The 9,965-nt window shown below is 44.2% G+C and overlaps 2 protein-coding genes across 7 annotated transcripts in view; both read left to right on the forward strand.

Moving 5' to 3' along the window:
• The window catches only part of LOC113204994 (insulin gene enhancer protein ISL-1), a 127,454-nt gene extending 122,936 nt beyond the window's left edge, over positions 1-4,518 (forward strand). For all 5 annotated transcript variants that reach the window (XM_026420404.2, XM_026420405.2, XM_052265065.1 and 2 more), the window contains 2 exons: positions 2,990-3,220; positions 3,321-4,518. In XM_026420404.2, the coding sequence (XP_026276189.1) occupies positions 2,990-3,217 (228 nt within the window). In that variant the 3' untranslated portion in view covers positions 3,218-3,220; positions 3,321-4,518. The remainder of the gene's footprint in view (positions 1-2,989; positions 3,221-3,320) is intronic.
• Positions 4,519-5,933: 1,415 nt separating this feature from the next.
• Positions 5,934-9,644, forward strand: LOC113205047 (major facilitator superfamily domain-containing protein 12). 2 transcript variants are annotated; one of them, XM_026420490.2, is made up of 9 exons: positions 5,934-6,164; positions 6,348-6,638; positions 6,714-6,927; positions 7,010-7,127; positions 7,220-7,456; positions 7,580-7,714; positions 7,819-7,930; positions 8,007-8,163; positions 8,255-9,644. In XM_026420490.2, the coding sequence occupies exons 2-9, from the start codon at positions 6,365-6,367 to the stop codon at positions 8,418-8,420; spliced, it is 1,413 nt and encodes a 470-aa protein (XP_026276275.1). In that variant the 5' UTR covers positions 5,934-6,164; positions 6,348-6,364; the 3' UTR covers positions 8,421-9,644. The 2 variants fall into 2 exon arrangements, with proteins under 2 accessions (XP_026276275.1, XP_026276277.1); XM_026420492.2 differs by having other exon boundaries at positions 5,934-6,111.
• Positions 9,645-9,965: the final 321 nt, after the last annotated feature.

Consider the following 9,965-nt stretch of genomic DNA (forward strand, 5'->3'; position numbering starts at 1 on the left):
CACACACACACAGACACACACGCACGCACATCTCCGTGCCGCTGAAACGTGCACACCCACATGATGCATTATCGTATTCTGTTTCGGTTAATTGTCGGGGGGCTGCCTCTAGCTCCTTCTGTTCCTCCCCCTATCTCTAGTGCAGACGGGGTAGCTCTGGCTGTGTTCCTTATGGCACACGCCAAGACGGACACATGACATGTGCGGCGCAGGCTGCTGCCATGGGCCGCTCTGACGACCTCTCTGCTCATGACATGTTCGGCGCGAGGGCCCTGCAGGATAAGAGACCGTCCAGAAAGTACGTCCGTTCTATTTTATTTTATTATTCCGATGCATTCGTCATACTACGGAAGCTCGGCGCCTGCGAGACTCGGGATAGGCCACCCCGCAGTACACGCACGCGTCGCAGACAAGATGTTGCCTACCTAGCAGGCGGTACGAGAGCTTGCGTTGGCTGAACTTCGCAACGAATGACGGACGGGCTTTCTGGATGGGCTGTGCACATTGTCTTACTATAAAGGCTGCGGGTCAGTACTGTGAAAGTTAAAATCGTTGTCGATTGTTCGATTATTAAGTCAATTCAATTTGCGACTGCTGACGTCTGTTGTTCCTGACTGAAATTCCGCCGACCGAGAAGGGCAGGATGTACATTATTATTTCAGTTCGACGTTCGCCTGCTTTTTGCTTGCTTCGTGGCCATGGAACTGTGGGACTGCCTCAGTCTGCCAAAGACACCACCCCTCCTCCTCGCTTTCGCGTCACCATACGCAGAAATTGACCACCTTATGACCGGCGGCCAGCCAGTCGGCGCCAGCAGGTCCCCCACCTATACTGAATACTCCGACGGCGACGCGCGGGCGAAGGGGAGAGAGCGAGAGAGACAGAAAGAGGAGAGAGACGTGGAAAAAAAGTTGGGAATGTCTTTTTATTGTGTATACCCGTGACACGTTCGGTACCCAACAAGTAGTACTGGAGCCGCCGCCGCCGCCGCCCCGCCGCCGCCCCGCCCCACCCCGTTCGGTCTCCAGGCGGCTCCAGGCGGCTCCAGGGCCCCAGTCTGGAGCCTCCAGACGAGTCGGGCCAGACTCTCTTATCACTGGAGCAGCACAGCCATTGCTGTCCCGGCCGGCCCGGCCGGCCCCGGCGAGCGCCCGACTGTGGGCCGGCGTCCCCGGGCCCTGGAGCCGCGCGCTCGCCGGGGCCGGAGCCGTGGCCGGAGTGAGTGGCTGGAGGAGCTGGACCCCGGCCAAGACCAGTCCCTATCCTCTCCTAAATTTGACGCTGTCTAATTTCTGTCCGAGTTTAACCAGCTCTGCCTTATTTACCTCGACTGTAAACGGCGGTGGCGGTGGGGGGAATGGGAACCCGCGGATGAGAGGCGTCGTGGCGCCATGCTGAGGTCCTGCGTGCGTGGGAGCGCTGTAACGCCCTCGGGTGTGCCGCCATGTGCTGCGTTAAGACAATAAAGGTCTGATGACCCCTTTCCTCAAATTTCTGTTCACATCGAGCAGAAATCGATAGTTTTTTGGTCCTGTCCTTCCGACTGGTTGGAACAACAATACAGTTCTGCACTAGATACTAATTTTACATGGTGGATATGGACATTTTATATAGACACGATGTTTCATTTATTGTCTTTTTGTACGTGCTTTTGAACACCCCCCTCCCCCTTCCCCTCTCTCTCTCTCTCTCTCTGTCCCTCTCTCCCTGCTCATGCCCTTCTCCCCCTACCCCTCTCCCGTCCCCTCCCGGCCGGTCGCGCCGCTCGTACGTTCGCCCGCCGCAGCATCGCGTTGTTATTTTATGGAAGCAACTGATAAGGTTGGCGCCTCGGACCGTCTCACCTGTCTGCGTCCGTCTGTCTTCTTTATGTCCGACGCGGCCAAATCTTGCACCACGATTTCAAAGTATTCGACGACCAATAAATAAAACTTATTCAATGAGCAGCGGACACAATTCTAATCACTGATTCTCCTCACACAAAATAATACATTGTAGTTTGTTGCTGCAACACACCGTAAATCCGAAGGTGAGAGACACACGGAATAACAGACAGACGGGCAGCAACGATGAGACGAACGGAACCGAACGGAACGTATAAGTTGATGACTGCTAAGAAGGGAAAATGTTTTTCGAGATAAAAGGAGCTTACTTACTGGCGTCCGAGGTTTGGGGCTTTCTTTAAGAATTTGTGCGCCAAAGGCATCTACGGGCCGTAGATACAAAACACAAAAAAGGTAGGGGAAAGGGAGAGAGAAGAGCGGGACGGGGAGAACAAGTGAGGCGGAGAGGGAAGAAATAACCAGCCGTAAAAGAGCGCCAGAGGCAACGCGAGATTCTCTCTCCCTCTCTCTCGCCGGAGGCCCTGGAGGGAAGACTCTCTTATCTTTATGGCACCCGTCCCCCCCACGCCCATCCCCACCCACAGCACGCCATCACACCACCTTGCATTTCTCTCTCTCTCTCTCTCTCTCTCCCTCGCACGCACACACGTACGCACCCACCGGCGCGGCCGCCCTGCTCCGCCCGCTCTCGCTGTCTCTGTCTCCCTCTGGCCGGTAGCACCGTGCCGTGGCACCCTAAAAGCCGAGAGCCATGTGCCAAGCGAGCGAGCGCCTAAACGCAGAGTGCAGGGAGCCATGTGCAAAGTACCGGGCGCCGTTCCAGGGCGGGCAACCTGGCAACCGCCAAAATATACTGTAAAGTCAAAGAAACATTGTCTTGGTTTGAAAAAAAATAGAATTAGAGATCTTCTTTCCTCAGTTATTTCTCACTTATTAAAACTTTTCTGTTTTCATAAGATATAAATCTAAAAGTTCCTATAATTTTAGTGTGCATTTGTAATTCAATAACAAAGGTTGCCTTAAAATTGCCTCTGCTAAGGCAATTATTTTTTATGACACAATACAGACACATGCAAAAATCATTTGTAAAAAAACGTGTGATGTTAGCTCTCAACTTTAACCGGGGTATTCTTTGTCTGTTCCAGATGCACGGGTACGACGTGCACGGCGGGCCGCCTATCCACGGACCCCCGCTCGGCCACGCCCCCGTGCCCGGCGGAGCGGGTCCCCCTCCAGGCCCTCACCCCCTGGGGGGCCCCGGCCCCCACGGCCCCCTCTCGGCGGACATGGCGCACCCGGACTCGACCGACTCCTATGTCACATACCTCGAGAGCGACGATTCGCTGGGCCATCACGAAGCCCCCAGTCCGTAACAAGTATGTGTTTACCACCTCCATGTTTGATAATTACTCTTAACTTTTCAGAGTTATTATTATCTGTTACGATGCCCTATTTACCTGTTTCCTCTGTTTTCAGGCTGCCGTGGTCTGGGTCCGAGGCAAGGTGAACTCTTCGAATATCAGCAGAGGAAGAGGCGCGAAAGTGTTAATTTATTATCCAAATGAACAATGTGTGTAATTTAAAATTGGAATAGAGATATTCTGAGTGATTTGTAATTTTTAGCAAAATACTTTCAATTGAGACAACATATAGTGATTCAGCTCTAAAGAGTAGTTTGTACCTTTTTAAAAATTGCTGAAATGTTATTAATATTTGTTTTTAAGAGTTGATTTCACGTGTCATCATCATAACTTTGACCAATTATTGCGGCGATGACATTTTGTTTCTCTGAAAGGAAAATTTCTGTGATGCCTTGATTGTAAAATGTAAAGATGTTTATTTGTTAGAATGTATATATGGGTTCGTCCCAAATTTGATTAGTTAGGAGTGCGTAGCCTCTGCAGTGTGGTTGGTGATGTTTGTAAAGGCTCCTTTGTTTATTTGTTTGTTTTTTGTTGTTCGAAATTATGGTTTAAATTGTGTTATGTTGTGAAGGACGCCGGTATTCGAAGCTAGGACAAAGAACCGCTTTAGATCCACCTGCTGAAAAGCGATGCTAGCTGAAACTGCATCATGCTCTTGTTACCCTTATGCCTCTGAGCTTGCTAGTGGTGACATCAAAATAGGATATCAATGTTGATGGGATCTCTGATCAGTTCCCACTAAAGCTGAAATCTCACTCCGAACTGTGAAGATATTTCTCTTCTCTGACGGTGAAGGAAACATAAATCAGGATAGGGTAATGGGAATGGGTGTGTCTCTTAATTATGAAATTGATTTTGGACGCGGGAGTTGTTTCAACTCAGAAAGAATGGGCTTATATCGAACTTCAAAATATATACGAAACGTACACCTACACGATCAGCTACAGACGATCGCACCGTTAAGAAACCTGAGACTTGTCAACTGCTATTAAAGGGGAAGCATAGAAAATCGTGTAAATATGTACAGATGTACAAGCAGGTGAATTTAAGTGATGAGTGATTTGGTGTTGCTTATCACTCATTCATTATTATTATTTGTTTTGTTGCTCTCTATTCTATGCGGACTTTGTAGTGTTGGAGTTGCTGCAATTTGTTACCACAGTTATGTCATTTCTTCTTTTTTACCATAATGTCTAAACACATCACGAGTTATGGCATGTCCTTAAATAAATGTTGCAGAAATGAATAAATATGTCTGTGTTGCAATTTCTCCTTCCTTCCGCTTACACTCACAGCCTTGGAGGTAGGAATACAAACCCACAGACGGGTACGATGGGTTGCCTACCTCGTAGGCGCCCAAGCACACTGCGGTCGGTCTGGACGTCGGGACGCTCGATAATGTGTCGTGTGTTCCACCTCCTACAGATCTAAACTGAACTCTAAGTAAACAAATGAAGTATATCACGGGATGTAGGTAGTAATCTAGCAACACTGAATTAATTGTTTAAAACTGAAAGTAAAGGAAGGATGAGAGACCCCGTGATACTAAAAATGTCACAATGCTGACCATATAGGCGTGTTTCAAGTTGAAGTTGAAGAAGCTATGCAGTGTTGCTGCTTGTAGCAACACAGTTGTATACCACGTAGCAGAACTGCATGAAAACTGCATTTTCTGTCCTGTCTAAAACGCGTTTAAAAATGCGTGTATGCGCCTATAATGCGCGTTTTAGGAAGGACATAAAATGCTGTCTCAATGCAGTTTGCGCGATTTTCCGACCTGGGATAGCTACAACTAACACGGCCACAAGTATTCCCCCTCCTCCCTCACTTTTCCACGATCCAGATAAAAGAAAATAAAAAATGGGGGAATACGCCTTTTACTCCGCAGTCGTTTTTTGTGACTCCCATCGGGAACAGCCCCTTCCAGCAACAGTGGTAGAACGTATACTCCCGGGGATACGTACTGAGACAGTTGAATTCGTACATTGGTTAAACTAACCCACCACAGGTCATGGAGAACTTTAAGAACCCGCCACCACAACAAGGTGCCAGGTAAAGGGAACTCCCACGGCCCGCTTTCGCCGTGAGACGAACCTTCGACGCAGTGCGCGACGCAGTGACACCAGGATGATAACAACTACGCCGTCGAAACTCTAGGAGGGGGAGCTGGTGAAACGACGGGTTTGAAGCCCATTTGAAATTTGGTAGCCAGAGAAAAATTTCAGATCGACGGAGATTCAAACCTCCGACCTCCCGCGCTTGGAGCGGGCGCGCTACCGATTATGCCATGGAGGCGACAAACAACGTGACGTTCCCGAGATCCATTTCTACGCTGTCGCTGACTGCCAAAGTGTGAAGAAATAAATTTCTCTTTTCTTCTTCACGCAACTCCCGAGAGTTTGGGAGAGGGGTGAGGGGTTCGACTCCGCGAGTCCCCCCCCCCCCCCCCGGTGACACCGCCTACCTTGGGGGAGGGAAGGGGGGCGGGGGGAATAGACATGCAGTCCAGCAGTCGGACTAAATTCTCGTTAACGTGTTCTTAGGGAGCTCTCCGAACCCTCAAAGTCGTGAAACGTAGTTTTAATTTTCTCATATTCACCCCTGGACGCTAGCCTCAAAGAGGGCCCCGGTTGTGTTGTACTCCTTCACATGAATCACACACATAGTTTCGTACATGTTGTTGTTGTTTGTTGCATTGTGTCAACATGCAGCAGAAATGTGTGCAGATGAGGGTGTAATCATGGATATGCCAACTTCTGGGTAGTGCTTATCTCCAGCCAGTTATCTTTGACAGTGCATTTCTGAACCATGCGTTGGTGAATAAGTTCTGGACTAGCTGTCGAGTGAGTTGTTTCGCTGGGAAGGATACTCTCAGCTTCTCAGTCTTAGACACTAGGTTAGTTTGCCTGGTTTGCTGCTGCCGTTCTCTTACTCATTGTCTGGGCCCTTCATAATGCAATGAACTCCTGAACAGTTTCTAGTGTTGATTTTTGTTCAGTTCTATTGGTTCCAAATTTATTTTTACTCTTTTCCTATCAATTTCTACTTATGATATGATATGATTTATTCTCTTTTCTAGATTAACTTTGATCCAGGATGGAGCTTCAGCAAAGGAAACTAACTCGCATTCAGCGCTTTTGTTACTCTCTTGGACATGTGCAAAATGATGTCTGTGCCTCCATGTGGTTCACGTATTTGCTCATTTACTTCAACAAAGTCCTTGGTTGGCCTGAACCCGTAACCGGAGTGATTATGTTAATTGGACAAGTTGCTGATGGACTGTCAACACCATTTGTTGGTGTCCAAGCAGATTTAAAAGATAACTTTTGGATGTGCAGATATGGTCGGCGGAAAACTTGGCATTTGGTTGGTACGTAGATATTGGAGTAAATATTTCGAAGTAATTTTCACTTGAATTAAACAAGATGTTCTGATTATGTTTCAGGGACACTTTGTGTTCTCCTCAGTTTTCCATTTATTTTCTCTCCTTGTGCTGGTTGCCGTGATGCCCCAGGGGATTACTGGTACCAACTGGTTTACTATGCTGCTTTTGTGATTATTTTTCAATTTGGTTGGGCAGCAGTACAGATATCCCACTTATCTTTGATACCTGATCTTACTCCAGATGAACATATTCGTACCGGATTAATTGCCTGCAGGTTAGTGCTTCGTTGCATTGTCTCCTATTGTAACTTCTTCTGGTTTGTTGCATCATTAATTGGAATTTCCATGTTCTTCCAGGTACACTTTTACCGTGGTATCCAATGTTTTAATCTATCTTGTGGCTTGGCTAGTTTTGCACATATCATCGCAAGATCATGATCGTAAAATTGGACCTTCAGATCAAAGAAACTTTCAGGTATTACGAATTTGCTCTTTATCATTTGTTTGCTTCATCAATTAATTTTTCTACATGTTTGTTTCTAATATAATATCTTATTTTTCCTTCAGTATGTTTTAGCTTCTGGTTTGGGGATTGGGGTATTATGCTCTATTTTATTCCATGCTGTTGTAAGAGAACCCCAACCAGCACCTGTAGAAGACCACACTGTCAGGGCCAATGGTGACACAACCAAAATTAACTCAGATAGCAAGCAGAAAACCATAAAGGAACACTTATTTTCAATCCAGTTGTACCAGGTAGCAGCTGTCTATATGAGCTCTAGACTTTTTGTCAACCTAAGTCAGGTATGCTTTCATTTACCTACATGGATAGTTTTTTGAGTTATTAGTACCAACAGAGTCTAAGAACTTCCTAGACTCTTGTTTTTACTTATCTACTACTGTAACCTAAATTAAAATATTATGTAGGTATACACCCCCCTTTATTTGGATGAACAAGATCTACCCGCTGTGAGTTTAGCCATTGTCCCTCTTGTTATGTTCATCAGCAGCTTTTCCACTTCTTTTTTAACTAGAGCAATGAATAAGCATTTAGGAAGAAAGGTGAGAATTTTTTTTTATTGTGCATTGCATTGACTATGTATCTATACTACAGAATACATGTATCATTTCTCTGTTTTTCTTAATGAATTCAAATCTATTTTCAGATTGCCTATATAATTGGGTGTGCAATTGGAGCTGGAGGATGTGTGTGGGTATGGCTTGGAGCTGGACAAATCTACACAAAATATGAGGTTTATGCAGTAGCTGTTCTTCTCGGTATGTCTCTAGCACACAGTGTTGATCTTATCTTTATGAAAATATCATATTTTTATTTCTTTTTTCTGTTCTCAAGGTGCTAGTAGTTCAATCCAGCTCGTTACAAGTTTAGGTTTAACTGCTGATCTTATTGGTCAGGATACAGACACAGGAGCATTTGTGTATGGTGCCATGAGCTTTGTTGATAAATTGAGTAATGGAATGGCTGTTTTTATTTTACAGTCTTATTTTCAGTAAGTTTCATATACATTTCATAATTTTAATATTTTCTTAACCTATCCATCCTAATGATTAACCTGTTTTGCACTTTTTCTTTCTATCTAGTCATAATTATAGAAGTGTATTGGCATATGTGTGTGGAGGCTCAACCATTTTAGGAGCACTGGCCATAGCAACTTTGATCCAATGTCGAGCAAGATCATCTTCAGATTCAGGTTTGTTTGAGACTAGACAGAATGCTAGAATTGAATCATCCTACAGTGAAATTTGAAGATTAGTGCATTTTATAAGCAGGGGAGGAAAAAAATTTCATACCAAACACTATGTAATCTGTATTATTTCAATAAACTGTGTAGTTAACTTAATTATGATCTGTAAAACTTTGATATTGCTCATTCTAGGGTTTTCATTTGACTTTGTAAATATATTTCGAGCTCAGAATATAAACCGATGACTACTGTGATGTCAATCAAGACATTTGTGATATTGGGCTAAGTGAAAGCTGTGTTATACGTAGGCATTTCAATTGAAAATTTAATATAAATAAAACAGTTCTTATTCCTGCGAGCCAGGTTCCTATGTTTCTTTATTGTGATTAGCTTAAAAATTATGTATTTTTATAGATTATATTGAGATTTGTTTATACCTTCCTATAATGTCTAATGAATTGAATCTGAGTTCTAAAAGACTTTGTTATTGTTTACTATTCCTCTTGATAGTTGGTCAATTAGATTTTGTACTTGTTAAAAAAAATATTTTTTTTGAGTCTACTATTTTTTTATGTACTTGTACTTATAGGCTAAAGTAGTTTATGCCAGAAACTTCAAGAGATGTAAAGAATATAAAGCTTATACTTTGGGTGTTTTTAGTTGTAGTCAGTTTCCTTGCTTAACACGTTGAGTCTCACGTGACCACATGTATGGTCACAATAACCCATAATTAGCACACCCCCCCCCTGGGACTCAACGTGTTAAGTTGACCATTTCACTCATAATGTTACTGGTACTCTTTGAGGTGGTCCTGCATCTGATTGATGTGTGGTAGCAGTCCAATATGTATTTCCTTGACTGTCTATGAGCTTTCTGACGACTAAGCAATGATAAGGAGTCTTATTTAATGAAATCTTCCAGTCATTAGATATTGTTGCAGGATGCAGGACCGCTGTGAGTGTGAGGGTAATAGTCAATAAGTACACGTTCCTTGTACAATTCTCTCTCTAGCAGACACCAGTCTGAATCCAAAGTACACCATTACAAAACATTTGTACCAATATATCATCATTTATCCATGGCAAAATCTGTGAATCGTCTGCTGTATCTACAATGTTTCAGCCCATGATCTCTTTGACATGAAGGCATAGACCATCCTTTGATTACTGTGATGTATCTTTAATAATATATGGAACGGTTAAAATATCCAATCCAATGACTTTGAAGATAATCTCTCTATGATGTGACACTTTTTGTTGTTTGTTGAATATAACTTACATTCCTTATTCTTTTGTTTTATTTGTGACTTTTAAAATTCCCTCGAGGAGGGGGGTACATTACGATCGTAATGTGTGTGTGTTTATGAGTTTGCGAGCGCGCACACACACACACAAATAATTAAGAACACCTGAATACAACTAACCGTTTTTAGTTTTAGTTGTAACGACTAAATGCTAGTTTTGTGAAACTAAAAGTGATCAGTTGCCTTAAAAGTAACTCAAACCTTCGCTCTGAGCCAATTTCTTTCCTCTGTTGCACGTGCTGACACTAAACTGAGCTCTCGTATGGCTTTTAGTGAATCTTTTAACATCCTCATTCCCCCCCCC

The sequence above is a fragment of the Frankliniella occidentalis genome, unplaced genomic scaffold (assembly GCF_000697945.3).
Source record: "Frankliniella occidentalis isolate FOCC.00 unplaced genomic scaffold, Focc_3.1 Scaffold23, whole genome shotgun sequence".
NCBI lineage: Eukaryota > Metazoa > Arthropoda > Insecta > Thysanoptera > Thripidae > Frankliniella > Frankliniella occidentalis.